The 25,649-nt window shown below is 39.7% G+C and overlaps 1 protein-coding gene across 1 annotated transcript in view; it reads right to left on the reverse strand.

Annotated features, from left to right (window-relative positions):
* The window catches only part of myo15b (myosin XVB), a gene marked incomplete at both ends in the record, with an annotated part of 210,118 nt that overhangs the window by 27,884 nt on the left and 156,585 nt on the right, over positions 1-25,649 (reverse strand). The window contains 21 exon segments of the mRNA XM_080049005.1: positions 259-383; positions 705-762; positions 1,191-1,253; positions 8,855-8,948; positions 9,627-9,802; positions 12,005-12,119; positions 12,637-12,761; positions 12,851-12,896; positions 15,310-15,458; positions 15,672-15,749; positions 15,835-15,960; positions 16,122-16,253; positions 20,909-21,004; positions 21,851-21,974; positions 22,114-22,172; positions 22,269-22,382; positions 22,706-22,867; positions 22,989-23,102; positions 25,114-25,177; positions 25,301-25,404; positions 25,538-25,631. Of these exon segments, the coding sequence (XP_079905131.1) occupies positions 259-383; positions 705-762; positions 1,191-1,253; positions 8,855-8,948; positions 9,627-9,802; positions 12,005-12,119; positions 12,637-12,761; positions 12,851-12,896; positions 15,310-15,458; positions 15,672-15,749; positions 15,835-15,960; positions 16,122-16,253; positions 20,909-21,004; positions 21,851-21,974; positions 22,114-22,172; positions 22,269-22,382; positions 22,706-22,867; positions 22,989-23,102; positions 25,114-25,177; positions 25,301-25,404; positions 25,538-25,631 (2,218 nt within the window).

The following is a 25,649-nucleotide window of genomic DNA, read 5'->3' on the forward strand; positions in this document are numbered from 1 at the left end:
AGAGTGTCGACATCCTCTACTTCCATTGTCTCATTTATAACATTCTACTTTCATCTTACAAAGACAACAAGACTTTAGAGCTAATGATTTACCAAGGACTCATTCATGTCTTCTCCTTATGCATTCTGTTCTACTCACAAGTTCAATTTCAAACAAAAATCACAACAGGCCTTTTTTCAAAAACTGTAAATAAATGTTTGCAGTGTGTTAGCAGCCACCATAGAAAAGTGAGGATATACAGCATACTAAACAACTCACCTTTAACATGGACTTGGCATAGCGAGAGAATGGGAATCGGTCTATGTCCAGAGGCAGGGTGAGTGTGTGTTTGGCCTTCACCTGTGGAGGTGGGACCTCGGTGACCCCGGACGCATGCTGCCGCCCTGGTGCACAGTCACGGGAAGACAATCACAAACTGACATAGCTAACGTGGAGGCACTTTGCAGTATTCAACCCACATCAACCCTGTGTTCCAAATCACATAATTTCCTCTAACCTATACTACACACTACTAAAGCATGCTGGTTTCCATACTAAATACAATTACATTTATAAGGGTATCTGTTTTTTTTTGCATACTGCATTTGACATGCAGGTATTGGGACATCCAAAATCTTTTTCTAGCATACCAAATATCATGGATGGTATGGGTATTGGAACGCAATGCAAGTCTTTAGTTATGCATTTTATTTTATGAAACTGACCTTCTGCACTGCGGAGTCTGGCTGACAGCTCAGCAGGTATCTCCAACATCCCCACATCCTAACAGGACAATAACACAACTTGAGCATCACAGTATCGTTACCACAGGTAAAACCAAAAGGGTGGGGGTTGAAATCTTCATTTTCTGATGGAATGCAAGAGCAGGCTATATTAGTCATTTAAAAAGTTGGAGTGAGCGATTCTGGAGAACGCTTGTCAAAATCCCTTTTTTTTTGTCAAAATCAGTGAATATCTCCTCATGATCTGCTACCTGTTTCTGAAAAGAAATCCAGTGTTAATACGCATCCTTGGCTCTGTAAACTGGTATGTAAACAAAGGGGGCCGACCATAGCTAGCAACATACCAGTTTACAGAGCCTAGGTTGTGTATTAACACTAGATGTTGTAAATATTCACTGGTTTGGACAAAAAGTGATTTTGACAACAAGTGTTCTCCAGAATCACTGACTCCACCTTTAATTCCCTTACCATTCCTGGAGGGACCGACTTGGTCTTTGTCACAGCCTTTTCTTTGTTCTTCTCGTGGAACTCCTGAAATACACACAGACACACAGACACACACACGCACAGTAAGTGTGTTAGTAATCACACTGCGACCTCCCCAAAAAGTAATTTTTAGTCCTTGGCTTAGCATCCTTCACCTGGAGCTTGTTGCTGATTCAGTGTGTGTAACTCCTCAGGTGAGTTTCCCTCTTGTTATCCAGGTATTACAGTATATATCTAACACACTCCCACATCTCTGCCTGAGGGGTGTACACACTCTAACTAACTATTCTTAGATACACGTCCTGTTATATGCTGCAGTCCATGTGGCCCCGCCTCATACAACCGGCCCTCGCAGGTCCAAGAGTCCAGAAAGATAGTTATTTTATCAGGAAATTTACAGCAAGCTTTATGACAATGCAGGGAGGGCAGAGTCTCTGAGATATGCTTATGATGTGGACTACCAAAACCATCCCATGTATCCACTTCCATTTGTGGTATTTACAGCATGTGTACATTGGTGTAGCTGCTCCGCGCTTGAGGAACCAACTGCCACCTGACATACGTGATACCCCCTCCATTTATGCCTTTAAATCAAGGCTCAAAACCCATCTGTATACCCTGGCTTTCCCTCCCCATTAGCTATCTGACCTCTGCACTACTGTCTATGTTTGTGTGTGGATGTCCGGGTTATACTGTATGTCTTTTATATTTTTATTTTTTCTATTGTTGTTGTTGTTATTTTGCCTTCATGTTGGCCTACTGAATGCACTATGTACAGCAGGGGCATCAGGGCAAACTGTTATAAATGTGCTTTTATAATTTTTTTTTACTTACTTACTTACTATTTGTCTATCGATAATTATTTCGGCTGGATACAGGTATGAGACTCATTCCTAAACTGTAGAACAAATGAATGTATGTGTACACTTTCAGGTCAAACACGGGCGTGCACACGTTTCATCCAGCATACACTCTTCTTTTATCAGAGCCTCCGTTCAGTAATCACAGTGATTAAATAAGTCATACGAGAATGGGTCCCTACAAACAGCAGGGCTGGGTTTCAACCCTGCTCTACATCCACGTGAGAGGATTCAGAATGACCGACCTTCCCAAATCAAACAACTGTGATACAGATCATAACACATGGAAACACACCCTCCAGCTGACTGGCTCGCTCCGCCCTGATAAGTCGACCAATTTCTTCATATTTTTTTGTAAAAACCTGTAATTTGGTACACAGAATAAAAAGCAGCTAATTCATAGAAGTATTGCAGTGTATGCCTTATGGCTCCATAGGGCTGGGTTGAGCCAGTATGTTAAACCATGGGCCAGTTGTTTCAGCAATGTTTAGTGTAGGGACTTTTTAAATAATTAGATTGTAACTGTAAAGAAAGATTGAGTTGGAGTTTTTGAGTTAAAACTGTTAATTCACTTAAAACTAATTTGGCAAAATAATATTATAATATATAGTAATATATACATATAGCCTATAATATTTATTTATTGTGGTTATTTGATTCTTTGCCCATCCACACATGATGAATACAGGCCGACCATTTTCTGGTTGAATTGAATGAAGGCATTCTTATTTTAACACAAATCAGTGCTGATCAAACAAGCAGTGGAAATGAAACTAGATTAGATTTCACAGAGTATTTGTGTCATTTAAGCGTAGAGGATTATATTACTTAATTTTGGTTTTTCATCTGTAAATGTATTAGACTCTCTTTCAACAACATGCACTGGTCCAATACGGTGGCACAGAATGACACACAGTGTCCTTTCGTCTGCATGCTTCACTTCATGTGCGCCCATTATTAAATGTTATGAAGTCATACTAATTTGTTACGGAATGAACATTGTATTTAAATAGTTGTCTTTTTGTTGTTTAATTACAGATTTTTTCGATCGCTAACACACAGTGGGCACAACTGTAGCTCAATGTGCAAAACTCTAACTACTGTAGCTCAATGTGCAAAACTCTAATTACAGTCTGCACTACCAACAGTCACTGGAGCTGAACAGTTCACTTCACCTGCAAAACATGTTCAGTGCAGCAAACACTATGAACCAGCCTCATTGAGATAACACACACTGTCACTCAGAACACAGTCAGAGTATAAACACTAGCATCAAACCCCAATACACAAATTACAAACTTTTAATCTTTACAGTTTTGAATAATTTTAGTTACTTCACACAAATAACGTAATATTTTCTTTGAGGAAAGAGTGAAATGAGTTCAAATGAAATTGTTTATTTTATAACATACCAGTTATGTTTAGGTAAACAAAAATAAATGAAAAACAGAAGTTTGCTTCAATAGATACATATTTTTATTTTTTATGTTATTGGTAACATTTCCCCGGACACATATTTATCTATGTAAATATTCTATAATTGTAATACAGAAATCAATTCCTGTATTGTTGTCATTTACTGTAAGGGTGCAACTCTTACGTTTTTGTTTGCTGGAAAATCCGTATTACAGATGCAACTTTAGATCTTTGCAGATTGCGTTGCACCCTCAACCCTGCCTCTCTCGATGAGAGGGTATATCAGTGTAGCCCTTACTGTATTTCATCAGAAATTACAGCTCATTGTCCTCTAAGTCTTCCTCCACACATCCACAGTCTCACTGCTTCTCTTCTCCCTCCAACAACCTGTCTTCCTTGGTCCATTTCCCCAATTTTTTTTTTAGCTTTCCCTATACTGTATATACAGTATGTTCACTAAATTATAACAAGTCTAAAACAAGACACCTTATTAGTGTTTCAGTTTAAATTGCAATCAGCAGTGTTTGAAATGCACTAGGCTGATATCCATTCTGTTTTGAATGTGTGGTTTACAGTTGTGACAGCAGTGTGTTAGCATTTGAACAAAGTGCTAGAAATCCACAGTGTTCTGCAGTTTTGAAAATTGTGTTTAGGCAATGAAAAATTAGCTACAGTTTGGTCCACATGAACCGCTGCTGTGCATAGTGTTAAAGTTTTGCACTTGTTGCTCCAGTTGTGGTTTAGCCATCGAAAAAGACTGTAAGAATAAATCATGAATATTTTTTTTAAACACTATGAAAGGGAAAATCCACATAGGGGAGAACGGGGGAATCTGAGGCATCGGGTAAGGTGAGCCACCCCCTGTATCTAGGCAACGGAAAACATTTGTGGCCATGTGAGATATATCTTTTCAAGCCCCTCTCATTTCCCCATGGCCCTGAAAGAGAGGACCTCATGGTGCTGTGGTAAGCATGTTTTTTTCACCAAAATAGCTATTTTGCATGTAAAAGTAAATTGTCTTGCTGTCAACTTAATCAACTGTTGTGCCAAAGCAAATGTATTCACGTAGAAACACTTCTATCATACGTGTTGATGAACTACCAACATATGAAACCATGTGATGCTGATAACTGAAGATTAGCCTGAAATGCTAAGAGAGGTAGTTTTTTCTCAAATTGTGGTGGTGGGGGAAAGTGAGCCAAATGCTGTGGGGGAAAGTGAGCCACTGTCTCACTTTCCCCCACCATGAGGCACAAGTTAAGTTTAGTCTTAAACATATTTTAATGTAATATTACATAACATATGTTTTATTTTAATGTCATACACATTGTAGAAAAGCCATCATGCCAAGGAAATACACCAGGAAGACGACCTGGGGCAACCACACGGAAAGAGCACCTTCTCATCTTTCCCTGTAACCTTCAGGGATGGAATGTAGAGTAGGCCTAGTTGTAGAGTATGACAGGCTAATGTTATAATCCAGTTGTGTCTTCTCCTGTGTTCTGAGACCCAGGCTGTTCTCGCTGGTTCTGATTTTCCTATGCTTTGACCCCCAGACACTAGCTGGCTCTAAGGGTCCTGTGTTCTGACCCCCAGACTGTGTTCTAATCTAACTGGTTCTATCTTTCATTTGAATCTTATTAAAACCTTTTGAATTATAATATGTTGTATTTGATTTTGTTCAGAGTTACTTTCAAGTGTTTGTTTTTGCTTTGCTTAATTGACCAAACCCCATCATTCTTTTACTAGTCCGACATTAGTTCTGGAATGTGTGGCTAGCTTTCAGGATTCTTAATGTTACAATATGTGTTGTTATGGTAGTTTCAGAGTGGAAAAAGTAAGTGGATCAGTTTACCCCACAGCTGGGGTAAAGTGAGCCACATGACAGCTTTTTTTTAAACAATCATATTTTCACTGCCCTTTGTCTTGAAAATATTCTGCTAATGCCCATTTCTAGGAAACATCCTGAATTAATGGGAAATGTGTAAATTTGAGTGATAAATCATTTTAACTCCCTTAGAGGGGAGCAAATGTAAAAAGTGGCTCAGATTACCCCGTTCTCCCCTATGTTTTAAGTCCAAATATTTTTCTTCACCAGATATATCCTAACTTTTATCCCCAAGCCCCTAAAGGTCCTGGAATACATTCCCCACAATGCACTACAGTGCCTAGTAAGACAGCACAAGCACAGTTTATAACGCAAGCTCTCAGATAAAAAAGAATTGCACTCTTAAAACACAAACCGAGATAGCGCAGATGACATCACTATGACATCATCAGGGTTCTATTCTCAGACTTTTAGAGCTCCACCCAAGCCACCTGTCACCTATCTGATCGTAAACATTGTCAGAGATAATTTTCATTCCAAGTAAATATTGTATTGTATTATAGTTAATGTATTATTACTCTTCATATTTGAGCTATGTTCTTGTCTGTCATATGCAAAAGATGGAAAAATAAAATTGACATAAATGCATTTTCAGCTGGCCTGCTGTGCACTGACTGGAATATTATCTAGGTGATGCTGGGAACTATGGGGGAATAAATCAACCATAGCGAAAGTACCGGTCTCCCTTTTCCCATTCCTTTAAAAAAAAGGAAGCAATCCTATCAAAGCTTCTGGCAAAATAAAGTGAATCCTATACAACTTTATAGCCAAGAATGAAAATACTTGGACTATGGATTCATACTCATCCGTAGACCTCACGGAAAATAAGTGAATATGAATCAGTTCCATAATCAATATGTAAACAAGTGAAAGAGCGTCATTCATATTGTATCAGAGGTAAATGACACTGACTGACTGATGCCCCAAATCGGTCCAAATCTTGTTTATTTTTACTTGTTTACACTGTGTATGATAATGTGCTGGCCATGATGAGTTACACAGCTGACATGGACAGCCAGTAAGCATGAGGCTGACAGCGCCACTGTTCATAGTCCACCATGCCTCATAAAACAATAACACCAAATAGACTGAAACAGTGATAGAGCCAAAGCGGAAGGATTAAAAGTGCACTATGTAACTTTAGGTGGGTCAGAGAAGCGAACATTTTCTAAGGTATATTCTAACAAACTTTCCTCAGAGAAAAATGTGATCCCTGGAACACTGTTTGAAGTTAGAAAGCTTCCTGAAAAGTTAACGTTTCACTGCTGTTGTTGTTTACAGCGGCAGGGCCCACAGTTTGGTTCACAAACATAATCTAGTTTTACAGTTGGTTCCGGGTTGCCTCAAAATAATTTAGTTTTGACTCATGATGATAGAATTGTTCAATGCTAAGAAATCAAATACATGTAGAGAAACTATGTATTGTTAATTAACTGCAGGTTATTCAAACATAACACCCCCCCCCACACACACACACACACACACACACACACACACTTACACACACATGAAATTGCATAGTGCGCCTTTAACAAAAAAACTCAACAAAACTAAACCCTAAACTACCAGATTAGTTTACGGCCGGGGCGAGACAAAAAAGGAAGAGACACAGGACGCACACGCTGAAAGATGATACACACACACAGATCACCCTCCCTTATTTCAGAGTACATTTGTGCTACAAACCATTCCTCACAACAAATAGACCAACAGGCCTAATAACATTTCTTTGTCTGTTGATGTTACACAAAGGGTTACAAATAAAGGGAGACAAGCAGCCTACCTGTGAGAGCAGTGGAGCTGGATGTCAGATGGATAGACAGCTTTAAGAAGGCGGAAGGAGAGATTCAGCACTGCCTCAAATTTCAATCGAGAGGGTTTAAAGTCCAACACCAAAGTGTGGCTGAGATGTAAGCAGGGTGCGTCTGTGCGTGCGTGTGTGTGTGTGCTCGAGTAACGTGATTAATGCAAGATAAGAAAGCTAGTTAAAGGAAAGGGATGGTGTTTTATTAAGTTACTGTAGTACTATTGTCAATAATGAAACTTATACATACACACACACACACACACACACACACACACACACACACACACACACACACACACACACACACACACACACACACACACACACAAGGTTGCATAAGGCCACACCAAGTGATCTACAGAACATTCAAAAACCAACACAGCAACCATATCATAACGTACAATCGACATATCCATATCTGTTGGTTCACTACCCCAACCCAAGAGACACTTCAAATTACACATTTGATTCATCCTTCATTCATCGTCATTTGATAGATTATTTTATAGAAAGAACACTGATGAGTGGAGCTATAACGAACCTACACAATCATGTAATATCACCTTATAAAGTTTTTTTATGGCAAACAGCCATTTATTTCCACATCCATCAGAGACACATGGCCATTCATCAATGTTTCTGTCTGTCTGATACATGTACAGTCCAATAATTTAGTTCTGGCACGAAATATATCTGTCTCTTTAGTAGCTGCTAAATGCTCTACTTCTTTCTTTCTTTCTTTCTTTCTTTCTTTCTTTCTTTCTTTCTTTCTTTCTTTCTTTCTTTCTTTCTTTCTTTCTTTCTTTCTTTCTTTCTTTCTTTCTTTCTTTCTTTCTGTCTGTCTGTCTGTCTGTACTATATATACAGTATATATACCCAGTATATATACAGTAAGTCAACCATAGATACAGCTTTGAATGTCATATTTTTTAATTTCTTCAGCACTACAAATTGAATGTGCCTCTCACATCCATTGCATTGAGGTTCTAGATATCCCTACGATAACAAGACATTTTGATCATTTGAGTTTCAAAACTAATACAACTCTTTATATAAGGATATTGCCTGTTGTTGGAGCGTGTGTATATTGTGACCATTGACACATCAATACAGGCGACACAGCAGCTTATGGTATTTGAGAGGAAATGAAAAAGAAAAAAAAGCCCTGCACTTTGACCTCAAACATGGCTGCCAGGGTGTTATCACAGCAAAGGGCGAGGAGGGACAGATTTTTCCTATTGCAAACTCATAAGCTGTTGTGTTAAGGCCATTGGTATTACGTAAGAGACTTTTGGAGCACGGATTTTATAGCACAATAAAGTCAGCAAATATACGGTTGCCAAGAAACCTCAGGCAAGGACTGTGCAGTGGGGAACTTCCATCATTATCCCTGCGTTCCAATTCCCATACTTCCCTACTATTTAGTATGCCAGAAAAAGATTTAGGATGTCCCAATACATGCACATCAATTGTAGAATGCTGAAAATACATAAATGCCCCACTAACTCCAATAGCATTTTGCAGTATTCGTCTTTATTCTTGACATTTCTCGACATAATGAAAACAAATCTTCCTTATCTGATTCCTCTCCTGTGGCCCTTAAACTCTTCTGTGCTTTAGTATGTAGTGTAGTAAAAATAAAAAGTATGTGATTTGGAACGCAGGGTATATGTACCTTCCTCCAATAGCGTCTCTTGATAGTGTTCCTGGTGATCATCATCATTGCCCAGAACTGTGTGAAGGACTGCTTCAGACGCTTGTAGTACTTCCTAGGAGAAGAGAGGAGGCAGCAGCACACAGAATGAAAGCATATCCATGTTAGCGGACCACTCTGCATTGTGAGCTTCAGGTGAAACAACCCCTCCATTCCAATACCCATATTGCTATTTAGAATGCCCGAAAGCTGTATTGTTCAGGTTTGAGTCCACCCTGGGTTGAGCTTGGTCGGGTTTCCATCCAGACTGTGGAGACATTGGTGCTGCTGTTTGTAAACAGCAGGTGAAGGTTGATGACCTTCTTCATTTATATAAATTGTATCATCTTTGTGTATTGTTATAGTTTTGTATATTTTCTTTTTTTATACTGTGGTAAGACCATCCATTGTGTCCTGAATAAAATCATAATTATTATTATTTTTATTATTATATGCTTATTATCATGAAACTAATTACAAAGTTAGAAGGATTTTGTGAGTTTGGGTTCACAGGGGCTCTGAACCCAAGTACTAGTATCGCACATGACATGAGTGCTTGATTCATTTTAAACTTCAATATTGAAAAAAAAAAAAAAACACTACCGCTTCTGTCCAAAGGGGGCTAGAATTACAACAAACTGAAAAGTCCTCAGAGCTACTTTAAACATGATATTGAAGTTAAATGTACAAATTGAACATTCAAATAAATAGTAAAACACTATTCAATCAGCCTCTTCTGGCTTCTTCCCTGTACCTAGCCTGGTGTCCCCGGATGTGGCTCTGGATGACGATGGCCTTCTGCTTGAAGAACCTGAAGTTCCTCCTGCAGATGAATCCTCTGATGTTCCTCTGGATGGTGACAGCAGCCCAGGTCTGAGTGCTGGTCCACTTCTCCTCCAACCGCTGGTACAGGAGCTCCTTCATGAACACCTAACATACACACACACGCATGCACGCACGCACGCACGCACGCACGCACACACAGAATCGTACAATTCAACGAGGGCACGCATTCAGTTGTAAACTTAACATTTTCCACCTCTCATTTGTCTCTGTGTTAGCGGACAGAATCAAATGCGTTGAGAGAGAAATCCTTTGAAATAGTCTTTGAGTTGGGATGTACTGTATTATCTCCCTCGGAACTGTTTTGGGATCTTCTCGGAATCTCTCTGAACTGATTTAAAAAAAAGCTGTAACATTAATAAATAATTTATTATAAATAAATACTTCAACTGTATATAGGGGAGAACGGGGTAATCTGAGACACTTTTTACATTTGCTCCCCTCTAAGCGAGCTAAAATGATTTATCACTCAAATTTACACATTTCCCATTAATTCAGGATGTTTCCTAGAAATGGGCATTAGCAGAATTTTTCCAAGACAAAGGGCAGTGAAAATATGATTGTTTTAAAAAAAATTGTCATGTGGCTCACTTTACCCCAGCTGTGGGGTAAACTGATCCACTACTTTTTCCACTCTGAAACTACCATAACAACATATATTGTAACATTAAGAATCCTGAAAGCTAGCCACACATTCCAGAACTAATGTCGGACTAGTAAAAGAATGATGGGGTTTGGTCAATTATGCAAAGCAAATTTTCTAAACACTTGAAAGTAACTCTGAACAAAATCAATTACAACACATTATAATTCAAAAGGTTTTAATAAAATTCAAATGAAAGATAGAACCAGTTAGATTAGAACACAGTCTGGGGGTCAGAACACAGGACCCTTAGAGCCAGCTTGTGTCTGGGGGTCAAAGCATAGGAAAATCAGAACCAGTGAGAACAGCCTGGGACTCAGAACACAGGAGAAGACCCAACTGGATTACAACATCAGCCTGTCATACTCTACAACTAGGCCTACTCTACATTCCAGCCCTGAAGGTTACAGGGAAAGATGAGAAGGTGCTCTTTCCGTGTGGTTGCCCCAGGTCGTCTTCCTGGTGTATTTCCTTGGCATGATGGCTTTTCTACAATGTGTATGACATTAAAATAAAACACGTCATGTAATACTAATATTACATTAAAATATGTTTAAGACTAAACTTAACTTGAGCCTCATGGTGGGGGAAAGTGAGACAGTGGCTCACTTTCCCCCACAGCATTTGGCTCACTTTCCCCCACCACCACAATTTGAGAAAAAACTACCTCTCTTAGCATTTCAGGCTAATCTTCAGTTATCAGCATCACATGGTTTCATATGTTGGTAGTTCATCAACACGTATGATAGAAGTGTTTCTACGTGAATACATTTGCTTTGGCACAACAGTTGATTAAGTTGACAGCAAGAAAAATTACTTTTACATGCAAAATAGCTATTTTGGTGAAAAAAACATGCTTACCACAGCACCATGAGGTCCTCTCTTTCAGGGCCATGGGGAAATGAGAGGGGCTTGAAAACATATATCTCACATGACCACAAATGTTTTCCGTTGCCTAGATACAGGGGGTGGCTCACATTACCCGATGCCTCAGATTCCCCGTTCTCCCCTACATTCCATGTGGCGTGGTTCAGTATTTTTGAAGTGTGGTTGTATGAGGTACTTATGCATAGTTAGTGTGTTACCTTATGGAGATGGCGATCAGTGCAGTCACTATAAGGACTTTCTGGTGCAACCCCACTTCATAAACACTGAACTATCCCTTTAATTTAGGATATCTGTCTCTACCCCAACACAAGAGACACTTGACATTACACATACTTACTTACACATAGTCATTTGATCCATTTATTTTTTGGGCTTTACATTCCATATAGTATGACACCCTGCCCTTAGACCCTTAGCTTTGCTGAGAAAAAACTACCCGTAAAAACCCTTTATCGGAATTGAAAAATTTAAAATCTCAGGGAGAGTTGACAGAGTAAGGGATCCCTCTCCCAGGACGGACATCCTGCAATAAGTGTCATAAGTAGAAAAAAAATCACAAAGGGGTCGAATCATTGACCAGATGTTTACATGGTAATACTAAAGTAAAATATGAACAGTGAATAGTGTGGATGCAGGAGGACTTCAGATTCTGCCAGAGGGGGGACCTAATCCACACCGTCATAGTCTCCACCAGGGAAAACTGGAAGATGACAGACACCCAATGAGCGATCAGTGTTGTGAAGGGTCAGTGTGGTCACCTTGGTGAGTCCCATCTGATACTGTCCCTCCTCTGCAGAGACCAGGTCCATCAGAGCCACTGTCTGCTCTCTGTCTGACTCCTCACCCATCCTCTGGGCCAGCAGCACCCCGTATCTGTGGAGACGCACACACACACAGGCACACACACACGGGCACACACACACACACACACAAACACACGGGCACACACACAACACACACACACACACAGGCACACACAGGGGCACACACACACACACTCAGGCGCACACACACACACACACACACACACACACACACACACACGCTGCTGTAATGCTGCGTATGCATCAGTTAGCAGAGGAACGTTTCATGTTTAACAGAGTCAAGACTGTTTTTAGGCTTGACTTTACATACAGCAGAGTCAGCGACATGGTAGTGTGTGTGTGTGTGTGTGTTTGTGTATGTTTTAGGAACTTATTAGGGGTTAGCTAGTTAAATGTGTAGCTAGTCTTGAAAATCAGTAGGTTCGAGAAAAGTAAAAAATAAGAGAAAGGGAGTTAAAAGGAGACATTGTTATGCCTTAAAGGAGTGAGAACATAAAATGCATACTGAACATTATTGTAGTGTTGTTATGGTGCCTGGGCAGGGATGCTATGTGTGTTTACTGCACCTCTCTATGAAGTAGGAGTACTGTATCCGTATGGGGAAACCCTCTTTCCTGATGTGGATGGTCTCCATCATCCCAGCATGTCTCAGCTGGGCCGACACGTAGTCTACATCAAAGATCCCAGGGAGCTGGCAACAGGACATGTCAGGCACAGTACATAGTCATACACTGTCGGCTGATGTTTAATAAGCATCAGTGAACACTTATCTGCTGTTACCTTGATGTAGTTTGGCTTCAGACAGCGGACAAAAGTGGTTTTGCATCTAAGAGTAACAGGACAAAACGATGACACAGGTTAATTGATCAGGAAACTTGATCAACATTAGACATACACGCATCTAAAGAATGGCTTGGCAGCGTATGGCAGCTGTTTTATGGAACTGAAATTAAATATCTGAAAAAGAACCGGAAAGATACACTGCCAACTCGGGCCACTGTGGCTCATGTGGTAGAGCGGGTCGGCCAATGATCGAAAGGTTGGCGGTTCGATCCCCGCCCTGCCACTTGTGTCATGGTTGTTGTGTCCTTGGGCAAGACACTTCACCCACTTTGCCTCGTGTGAATCTCGATAGTTAGCCTGCTATCGGTGTGTGAATGTGTGTTTAAATGGGAACAGGTCTCCCTTGCAAAAGAGTGTCCGGTCTCAACGGGATTTACCTGTATAAATAAAGGTTTAAAAAAAACAAAAAAAAAAATCCAGATTCCTATAGTGCTGTATGATGTGTGTCATCTTGGAAATTCCTTTGAAGATTGAGAACGATTCACACCACATGGAAACATTACGAACATAGACCAACTTTCATAATTCTCATATTTCTATCCATGAGAGTCTCTAAAGCCACATTCTCCCCAGAACCACGGCTGTTTGATGTTTACAGTGCAGTGAAACTGTATCGGTTGGAATGACAACGTGTTGGCTTTCACACAGCTCCACAGCATTGCTAGTGACAGCTCAGTAGTGTCAGTCAGTCCCTGCGTTCCAAATCGCACACTCTTTCTTTTTCCATTTGACATACTACAGCTGATCAAAACAATTACCAAGTGAACATAAGGCATACAATTGGGACATACCTTTACTTATTTATTTTATCATAACATTGTGCCTTGACCTTGCCTCTTGCATATACAGTCATGTGAAAAAATTAGGACACCGTTTGAAAACATGTGTGTTTTTTAACATACTTAGACATATGGATATTTAATATACATTTTTAAAAAACTGAGAAATTCCAGGAATATACATAACTAAGTAAAACTGAAGAAAATACCGTTTAAAACTTTCTGTAAAATGTAATAAAATAAACATGCACATTCTGTTGAGGAATAAATTAGGACACCCCAACATTTTTTCAACTTAAAATGTAAACTTAAAGTGTTTCAGATCAGGTGCACATGATAAGAACACAACAACTCAGCATTTTGAAAGAGGTTTGGCCTATTTAAACCTCATACATTCAGTTTGATGTGCTCCTGACTGTTGATGTGAGAGTGAACACCATGGTGAGAACAAAATACATGTCTGAGGCCTTCAGAAAGAAGATTCTTGGAGCTCATGAATCTGGTAAGGGATTTAAAATGATCTAAAAGATTTTAAAATCAGCCATTCCACTGTCCGGAAAAAAGTGTACAAGTGGAGGACATTCAAAGCAACTGCCAACATGCCCAGGTCTGGCCTTCCAAGCAAGTTCACCCCGAGAGCAGAGCGCAGAATACTAAAAGAAGTCTCCAAAACCCCTAAAATGTCATCGCGGGACCTACAGCAGGCTCTGGCCACTGTTGATGTGAAAGTGCATGCCTCTACAATCAGAAAGAGACTGCACAAGTTTAACTTTCACAGGAGGTGTGCAAGGAGGAAACCTTTACTCTCCAAGAGAAACATTAAGGCAAGACTGAAGTTTGCCAGAGAGAACGTGGACAAAGAACAGGACTTCTGGAATAATGTTCTTTGGACAGATGAGTCTAAAATTAAATTATTTGGACACCAGAACAGAGGACATGTTTGGCACAAACCAAATACAGAGTTCCAGGAAAAGAACCTCATACCAACTGTGAAGCATAGAGGTGGAAGTGTCATGGTTTAGGAATGCTTTGCTGCAGCGGACTGTATGCAAGAAACCCCTCAAACATCACACAGGTTAAAGCATTCTGCATTAAGGAATGGGGCAAACTTCCTCAGACCGTTGTCAGAGACTGGTAGAGGGTTATAAGAAGCGTCTCAATGAAGTTATTTCAGCCAAAAGGGGTAACACTAGTTATTAGGGGGTAGGGTGTCCTAACTTTTTCCTCAGTGAGAATATGCATTTATGTTGATATATTTGTTTAATCAGTAAAACAATGTTATTTTTTTGCTGTTTACCTGCAATTAGATCACTTTCTTTTCCAGAGATGAATAAAAACAAGATTAGACATCGATGTGGGAACATTTCTTAATGAATAACTGAATATTTAATGGGGTGTCCTAATTTTTTCACATGACTGTATATCCATCGCGTCCCCGTTTGTTTTCATACGGAGGCTCCGTCGATGTGACGTTTCAAGACTAAAAAGCTCGACCAGATGTTTTAGGCGTCTGTGTATTTCTAAGCATGCTAAATCTGACCACAAGAATTGGGGACATCCTAAATCTTTTTTCTACCATACTAAATAGCAGGAAAGTAGGGGGGATTATGTTGGTACCTCTCCAGGCGAGTGGTGAGCTCGGTGAGGGACTGGAGGAAGTGTGAGGCAGCAGTGGAGGGCTGCTGTCGGAGGCCCTTCCCTCTCCAGCCCAGCTCTCTCTGCTGAGTGTAGTTGTCCTGTAGCTTCTGGAACAGCTCCGACACCATCTGACAAACAGGGACAGGTGAAAAAAACTCATAAGTGAATGACTGAAAGATACACAAACCTGTCTCACAGATAACATAATGTGATCAAGATGTCTTGTGTTAGAAGCAATCCAAAGGTCCTCCTCTGTGGTTGATATGCTAATGTTCCTATGCTATGTTAGGCAAAAAGGCCAATAGCAGCACTCTCTATGGGCCTTGTGCCAACTTGTTCACCTTTGACCGACTCCTGGAAAAAAGCTCCACCACTTCTGTCCTGAACTGGTCATGGTTCTTATTCAGGAAATTATGAACCTGAAATAAAAGAGTTTTGAAATATTGTCACTGGCTGCTGTTTTACAGATATGCTGTGAAAAGCATTGTGCTATGGCCCATATACCTGATAGGTCACAGCTCCAGCATAGTGATAGATAGTGAAGACTGGCATTGGGTTCTTGGGCTTGGCATAGTAGGGACTGCTCCCGTGGTGGTAGTGGCACTTTTGGAGGAAGGTGTGGTCGGTGGCCTGATGACAGAACGGACCGAACACAGGAATGCACTCTTCAATATTTTACACTCACTCACACAAGGACACATTGTGTCTTAAACCCTGTGAATGTATGTGAAAATAACCTGGTTTTTAAATTAACCGTGTGTGTGTGTTCGTGTGTGCGTGTGTGAGCGTGCCTGGGGGAGGCATGTCTGGTCGTCCAGTATGCGGAGGATGCCGTGTGGTCTGGCAGATATCAGCTCCAGACAGGAGTGGAAGTTCTTGAGAGGCATTGGATACCACTGGATCTGCTCTGCAGTGTACTCCTCCTGCAGCACGGACACACACACACACACACACACACGCACACGCACACACACACAGCAATATTGCAGACTTAGACTTTTAACTATAGCTATATCCGACATTTAAAGATGCACTCCCCGATTGAGGGGAAAATAGGTTGATAATAAATGGTACTTTTGTCCAGGTGCTTTGCGCAAAAAAAAAAAATCAGGAAGTCAAACATTCATTGGAGGAGTCTTCCAAGCCAGGAGACTAGTTTTTTTCCAACATTGTATTTATTGATTTTTAACATTTTGCACATACAAAGTCTTACACATTAATCAGCAGGTTTGTACCCTATATTAGCACCAAGGTGTAGGACATAACAAAAAAGATACATGAAAAAAAAAATATATGTAAATATATATATCACAAGTACAACAAGATTTAAATAACGAAAATAAAAATAACGTGAGACCCCTCAATTCAGGCGTCTAACAAACAAAACCAAAAGTATATAACAGACAAACAATAAGTCCTGTAGTATTTATAATGTTGCAGTCGGGGAATACAAGTAAATATGTGCTATGTCTCTCCTCTCCAGAAAACTTATAAACGGACCCCATGTGTTATTAAAGAGTGACTCCTTGCCCTTAATAATGTATGTAATTTTGGTAACACTTTAGTTCGATAGTCCACAGTTGACACTCAACAAGCCATCAGTTGATACGCAGTTGCATGTCAACAGTGAATGAGTTTACATATCTCAACAGATACGTAACATGAATTCAACTAACTGTAAGTTAACTATAAGTTGCACTATTAGTAGATGATTAGTTGATATTCAACAGAGCTTGTTCAACAGATAAAAAAACAAGGATTCAACTAACTGTCTGTGAACTATAGGTTGCACTATTAGTAGATGTTTAGTTGATATTCAACAGTGAGTAAGTTGATACATATTTAGAATGCATTCAACTGTCAGTTAACTATAAGTTGCATGTTTAGTAGATGTTGTTTTGTACACGTACGTAGCATGCATTCAACTAACTGTCAGTTAACTATTAGTTGCATTATTAGTAGATGGTTAGTTGATATTAAACAGTGAGTTAGTTGATACTTAACAAAGCTTGTCATCAAATATGTAACATGCATTCAACTAAGTGTTAGTTAACTATACAATCATTTTATTTTGTTAATTTATTTTTACAAATAGTCTGCAACAGACATTGTACTTTTTATTACATGTTCTTTACAAATATCCAACTATCAGTTGAGTGTCAACTTCTAGTAAGTTGACTATCAACTGCTGTTATCAACCAATTCTCAACTTACGTTTCATATGGATCAACTTTCCCCCACTCACAAGGAACACATCTAATGAATGAACATTCAACCCTCTGTTGATCATATATGTTCATTGTAAAATAAAGATGTGAATGTTTTATCAATCAATAGGCACCCTGTGTAGGTGACTACCTGTTGATTGTCATATGACTGTCGACAAACTATCAGTCAATATTCAACTTAGCATAAGTAGACAGGTCTTGGGACTGTCAAATTAAAGTGAAAACAGTTTAGTGTCTACACACTATTAACAGAGCAAAACAGAGAAAATAGTTGATTCTCAACAAACTATAAGTCGACGTTCAACTAAGCATTAGTAGAGAGGTCTTAGGACTGTCAAATTAAAGTGAAAACAGTTTAGTGTCTGTAGACACTCTACAAACTAGTAACAGTAGAAAATAGAGACAAGTTTTGCTCAACTGATGAGTAACACTGGATGACCCCAAAGTAAAGTTAAAAAATATATAGGCAGCAAATCTGAACAGGAAAGAACATTTATTTGAAGTAAATTTAACTTTTTTCAGTAGTTACACAACATGTAGGTACACAGCAAGTACCATCAATACCTCTAAAAAAGACAATAAAACTAATGCATGTATTTATTTAGGTGTCACTTAGGCAATTGTTTAACGACAGATCGTCCAAAAATTGACATTCAAAAAGCTCAGTAAAGTGTACCATAACACCCAGTACCACTAGTTATGATACTGAGCAAACATATGTAATATATAACATCAGTTCTCATGAAACGCTTTGTTATGGTAAGAAAAAGATATATAATTTTGTTATGGACCAGAATATCTGAAGCTCCTAGTAGCTCGGGAGAAAATGGATTAACAGCAATGGTGAAACAAGACACACTGATTCAGCAGTTAGGTTTGACAAGTAAATGTAAAATACTTATTTTCTACTCTCTCTTCCTTGAAGTGTATGTCATTGTTGATTCTCAGTAAAACATAAAAAAAACACAACAGTGCCATTTTTTTCATTATGGACTCAAGATAAAACAACTTAATTATCACTCTCCTGTGACCAACCACTAGTTTAACCTGGTCCTGCCACTGTTATTTGAATGAGCACATTTGAATAATTTTTCGCTCTCTTTAGATCCAGTTGTTGGGTTAGTAGCCACTCCAGGCCTGCTGTACTCCTCTTCAATTGAAGCAGTCGGGCTGACAATCAACAGGTAGTCACCTACACAGGGTGCCTATTGATTGATAAAACATTCTCATCTTTATTTTACAATGAACATATATGATCAACAGAGGGTTGAATGTTCATTCATTAGATGTGTTCCTTGTGAGTGGGGGAAAGTTGATCCATATGAAACGTAAGTTGAGAATTGGTTGATAACAGCAGTTGATAGTCAACTTACTAGAAGTTGACACTCAACTGATAGTTGGATATTTGTAAAGAACATGTAATAAAAAGTACAATGTCTGTTGCAGACTATTTGTAAAAATAAATTAACAAAATAAAATGATTGTATAGTTAACTAACACTTAGTTGAATGCATGTTACATATTTGATGACAAGCTTTGTTAAGTATCAACTAACTCACTGTTTAATATCAACTAACCATCTACTAATAATGCAACTAATAGTTAACTGACAGTTAGTTGAATGCATGCTACGTGTACAAAACAACATCTACTAAACATGCAACTTATAGTTAACTGACAGTTGAATGCATTCTAAATATGTATCAACTTACTCACTGTTGAATATCAACTAAACATCTACTAATAGTGCAACCTATAGTTAACAGACAGTTAGTTAAATCCTTGTTTTTTATCTGTTGAACAAGCTCTGTTGAATATCAACTAATCATCTACTAATAGTGCAACTTATAGTTAACTTACAGTTAGTTGAATTCATGTTACGTATCTGTTGAGATATGTAAACTCATTCACTGTTGACATGCAACTGCGTATCAACTGATGGCTTGTTGAGTGTCAACTGTGGACTATCGAACTAAAGTGTTACCGTAATTTTTTCTAAGGGCAGAGTTGTAGATAACTCAGTAATCCATTTATTTAAACTAGGCATGCCAACTTTTTTCCATGACAGAGCAATTATTCTTTTAGCCAACAATATACCAATTTCTAAAAATATGCGGTGTCCTTTCCTAATATTATACTTTTCTGGACATAGGCCGAGTAAGAAAAGTTTGGCATCTAAAGGTATTTGTATTGGAATAATATCCTGGATACACCTCCTCACAGCCTCCCAAAACGTATTAACTTCTTCACATTGCCAAAGACAATGAAAAAGAGTACCCTTTTCCTTCTCACACTTGATACAGATATCTGGAACGTCACTGTTGAATTTATTGAGTTTTTCTGGGGTGATGTAAGTTCTCATGAGCCAATTGTACTGCAGTAATTTAAGACGAGTGTTAATTGTTTGTGATTGTGCTTTGGTACATGCTCTCTCCCAGTCCACAATGGTTATGTTGTCATGTAGGTCTTCCCTCCAAGCCTCCAGCCTCTTTACCGATGACTCTGAGGACTCGGCTACTAGAAGGTTATAGAATTTGGAGATTATGCCCCGCCCCAAATTGTCCGTACACATTATCTTTTCTACTTTTGACAGGGGTGGGATAGACAATGATTGGCCCTGTTGTGATCGGATAAAATTACGCAATTGTAAAAATTTAAAAAATTGATTAAGGGGGATATTATAGTCAGCAGTTAGTTCTTCAAATGATTTCAGATATTTCGTGACTGGGTTAAATAAATCTCCAATTTTTTGTATTCCATTGTCAGCCCAGAATTTGAATCCCGCATCGGATTTACCTGGAGGGAAATAATTGTTTCCCCAGATTGGACTGAAGAGTGAGAGAGAGACATGCTCCCCAAGATGTTTGTTAACTTGTTGTAACACAGTAATCATATTTTTAACCATAGGGTTCTTTATGATTTTTTAAAGCCTTTTAACATTATCTGAGTACAGGAAAAGGGGAAGAGGGAGGCCCAGCTGGTGGCTCTCCATCTCCCTCCAGAGAGGGGCTTCCTCTTCTGAAAAGTAAAACATCAGCGTTCTTAACTGTGTCGCCCAATAGTACCAGAGCGGATTGGGGCAATTAAGCCCCCCTCTATCATATGGCAAGTATAGCAGTGACAGTCGCAATCTGGAGCCAGGAGTTAGTTAAAAGAAAAAGGAAGTGTCATGCTGGAAGACCATGCAACCAAAGGGATTTTTCACAACCGAGCAACCCAAATGTTCTTCTTATTAATGGATTACTGTATATACCTGATCTATAGGGTATTGCTCAATTACTCCTCTACTATTCATAAAGCCTTAGCAAGGATCAGTTCTTCTTCATGGATCTCATCTCCAGCCCACTGACCTGCTCCTGGGATATCACCGCCTTGTTGACAAAGTGCTGCAGCTGCTCGTTGGCAAAGTTGATACACAGCTGCTCAAAGCTGTTCACTCCCAGGTCCTGCAGGAGAACACAGAGGAGCTGAGCTTTCAGACAGACCAAGACCCAGGCAGAATACCAACCTCAAAGCTGTAGATGTCCACCATATTAATGTTGAAAAAACCATGAACAAGTGCATTTTGTATAACTTTGATGATTAGACTACAGCTAATAATAGCAACACTCATTCGGTAGAATGTTTTTATATTTTCTTGTATACTTTATTTTCTTGTGCTTGTTCATTGCTTTCTTTTTTATTATTGTACAGTGATCCGTATTGTGTAAGTCAACTGCATTCACAGACGCAAGAAACAAATCTGAAATTTTGATTTTATTTAAAGCACCAATAGGCAACTTTTCCATCTTAAAGACTCCTATTGAACTCTGAGATACTATGTATTATAAATGTTCAAACATTTTAGAAACCGGTTCATCCTACACAGTAAATTCCCCAGTGTTAAATATGCAGTGTCAAACTCCATTAACTCTATCTGAGTTAATATAACAACAGCTGGAGTAGAATGCCTCCTAGTGTTGGTGTCAATTTCGGTAGTTAAAAGACGGGGTGTAGAAAGTACTCTATAAGGCTTTAAATTACACTATACAGTGTATTTTTAACTCTATTTTGAGTTAATTTAACTCTAAAATTGTAACACTTTGAAGAGAGTTAATTTAACTCCAATTCTGAGTGGGACCAAATACACTCGGAAATGGTGTTAAATTTAACTCTTTTAGTGTTATTTTAACACTTCAAAATTTACTGTGTAGCCGGAGAAAAGGCAGAAATTGTGTTTTATGGTCTCACTGTCCAACCCTACATTTTCCAATGTGTGACATCACACATGGTCCCAGGCCCAGAATACTAACCTCAAAGCCATAGATGTCCACTATGCCCACTGTGCTGTCCATCTCTGTGGGACTCAACCAGTCATTGATCTGCTCCAGCAACCAATCAAACAGCACAGAATACAAGGCTTTGGCAATGGCATCTCTGCAAGAGAGGACACGGAAGGAGAGGTGGCGATGTGTACTTTTAAATGTTAAAGTTACAACTATTTCAAGGGGCAATCCACTAATTTTACACAACATCGATCCCATTACCCGTCATGGGTACTGTGAAAAGGTCTTACCTGGATTCTATGGCACTTTCCACAGACAGAGGGCAGTAGATCCTGTCATAGGTCGTCTCCTGTAGATGAGAAAAAGCTCATCAGATTGCACATGTACAGAAACATTAAAACATAACTCATAAAGAGTCCTGACGTGGGCGTTAGAGGATACTGACTGTGACTCTGTGAGTGATGACGGTCTGCAGGGCCTCGGCGGAAATCTGCAACAAGGAGCCAACCCTTCTGGCTTCTGCCTCACTGAAGATACTAGCCACCTCGAACGACTCGCTCTGAAGCAGAAAACACCAAATGATGAGGGACTGGGTAAAATCAATATTTAAATCACCATTCATTGAACATTTGACCTCGATTACGATTAACAAACAATTATTTTGTTTTTTTGCCCTTACAGTTCAATGATAAGGTTTGCAATGTAAATATGCTCTATTTTATCTAATGAAATAGAACACATCTTATCTTTGTGATTTAAAAAAAGAAATCAATTAATCACTGCTGATTAAGAGTAAAAGAAAAGAGGTTCTTGGACAATTAATTTCCCAGCCTTACAACCGATGTATAAAATCAATGTCAGATTTGTCACACACACACACACCTCGTATGAGCTGAAGCACATGTTGCCGAGCTGCAGGATTGAAGAGAGGATGGCCCAGACGGTGGAGACCTGTTCGGCATGCAGACCGATGGTCTCAAAGCACTGGACTAAGAGCTGGAAGTCCTGCTTGTCCTGCTTCCCCTTCAGTTCACAGGCGCCCCCCTGGAGGAGGTCGGAGAAAACAAAAAAAAAATGTGTTAACAGTATAATGAGGGAAGATGGAAGGGAAAAAACATTACAAAACCCCTGCGATAGAGAATTAGTTTTGTGTTCATTGATATACTTGGTTTAGGTAGTAATAGGTCTCGGCTCCTTGCAGGTAGAACTCCTGTTTGTCCCAGTCGTTCATACCTGCCAGCAGCTCGTAGAACACATGGTAGTTTCTCTCTTGATTGGCCTACAAGGGGAATGAGAGAAGAGGAATGGTGATGTCGACTTAGTTCATGACTTCTGAGGATTCACCATCTTGCTCGACATGCTAGCAGTACTGTGAGGCTATAAGCTATATTGAGGTACATGCAAACTTTAACATGCTCACAATGACAATGTTAATATTTTGATATCAGCAGGTATCATTGACGCAATTTTATCTTTAAAAAAAGAGTAACATTAACTACGAGTAACATTTAAATATATTTTAAACAGCCTCATGTTTCCTCTCATAATCATAAATTACCTTTAACAGCAAACGAGACCATCAGCGCAAAGAAAGACGTTTTTATATAGTTTTTATTACTGCATTTGATCTGGTCGTACACCCAGTCCGATTTTCGGTTCGCTCGTGCATGCTCTATGGTCACATATCCGTATTGGTCGCAGATTTCAGTATGGCGCAGGAACGCGATTTGAGAAGCCTATCACTCCAAGTGAGGGAAGGGGATAGGGAGACCAGATCCCAATTCACCAGATGTGGGACAAAGACTACGTTTGTGCGGGACAATGCGGGACAAAGTGCCGTTTTTTTAGCAAAATAAACTCGTGTCACCACCGGTAATGCCAGAGACACGGCTTTCTATATTAAAAAAACACTATCTTTAGATCAGCGCGCAGCAGTTAAGTTAGCTACTGTTAAACAAATAGAGCATTAAGGCTGCGGCTTCACATTAAAAGCATTTCACTGGCTTCACATTAGCATTTCACTTGACAAACGTGAGTTGGCTTTTATTTTGAAGTAACAGGAAAGTAAACGCTGAAGCACTGCAGGCAGCACCTTCACAGAGCCACTGAGCCCAGCAGCCCGATACACACACACAGACAACCACACACACAGACAAACGGAGACTGCTGTCTCCTCACAGCTATCGGATAAATGCCAGATTATAAAACACGCATTTAAAAAGGGAGGCTCACTTTTAATAACAATGCGGGACAACGTCTCAATTTGCGGGACGTGTGAAAAGTAATGGAAATGCGATCTGGTCATCCTAGAAGGGGAGCGAGAGCCTTGTTTGAGACAGTTAGGCTATTTGTCGTCATAATGACTGATAACGGGGCTGAACCATCAAAGAAAAAAAAGAAAATGCAATGAAGAAAAGGTAAAAGGGAGAGTGATAGGCGGGCGGGAGGGCGTTGCCAAGCAACGTATACACAATTTCACGGAGCGAACCTAGACTGCAGTGTTTACTCCTAAATGAATGAGCGGTAGCCTACTAAAACAAAGTTTACTTTGCCTCACCAGCATCATCAGATGACCATTATTCATCTGAAATAGTCATTATTTACAACAACATAAACACATTACCTCATCGTGATCCATAACTAACTGCCTTCTCTCGTTCATTCGCTTTGTGTGGGGACACATACTCGTTCAGCTCCGTGAGAGGTGACAATGGATCAACTCATTGCAATCAGGTGTAGTTGATGCTGTGTCACTAACCACTCTCACCGAGCCGAAAAGAGTCCGGTGCCCTCACACTTTCAACACACGGACACGCACTATATTGCTTCCTGATTATTTGAATCTTGAGGCCCTGCACAAGCTAGAAAACAGCTTCACAACAGCTGGCGTCGTAAAAATACTACCGCTTTTGTTCAAAGGTGTCGCCAACGTGCCGACTTACTCGTAGTGGCTTTAAGGTGGAATCAGCGATTCTGGTGGTCAAAATCACTTTTGGTTAAAATCTGTGAATATCGCCCTGTCCGTACTGTGTGTGAACTGACTTTATTTTTAGCAGCATGGGGGCTCTGTAAACTGGTAAATGAAAACAAATGGTATGTAAAAGAAAGGGGGCCTGCCGTAGCTAGCAACAGGCTAGTGTCAAAGTGTGTGTCAAAGTTAATTTGATGTTTTTTTTTTTTTGTCTTGTAATCTGTTTTGACCATAATACATCAGCTTTGGCTGGCAAAATGAACATAATTTACTTCCTTAATGATGTCTGCACACAGCACACCTCACTCAGTGGTCTCACCTGAAAGACAACCCTGGACTTCTCTAGGAGATACTTAGACAAGGAGGTCCCTACAACAACCCCACTGTCAACCAAGATGAGAAAGAGTCAACAAAACAGTATAAAACAGCTGCGACCAGTCTCCTCAGGGGTAGCAACATTGGAACAACAGAGATTCCTGACAGAGGCTAATGTTAGGTGGACTCACTGGAGAATGTGGACGTGGAGGTACTTGCCAAAACGGCTGGAGTTGTTGTTGAGGATGGTCTTGGCGTTTCCGAAACTCTCCAGGATGGCAAAGACCTCCATGGGCTGGTCCATGAGGGGGAGAAGGAAATTAATCAAAGGCATAACCTGGATGTCAACACTCTACAGTGTCACTAACTGCTTATAAACCTGTACATAATGAAGGTTTTTCCTTTGTGTTTTATCCAAGGCGAATTACCTGTCGCAGGTTGTCGCTTATGCCCTGATACATGGAACTGAGGTAGTGGACTATCAGCTTGGTAGCTTCAGTCTTCCCTGAACCACTTTGGCCACTACACAAGAAAATAAAA

The sequence above is a fragment of the Ammodytes marinus genome (assembly GCF_949987685.1).
Source record: "Ammodytes marinus genome assembly, chromosome: 20".
NCBI lineage: Eukaryota > Metazoa > Chordata > Actinopteri > Uranoscopiformes > Ammodytidae > Ammodytes > Ammodytes marinus.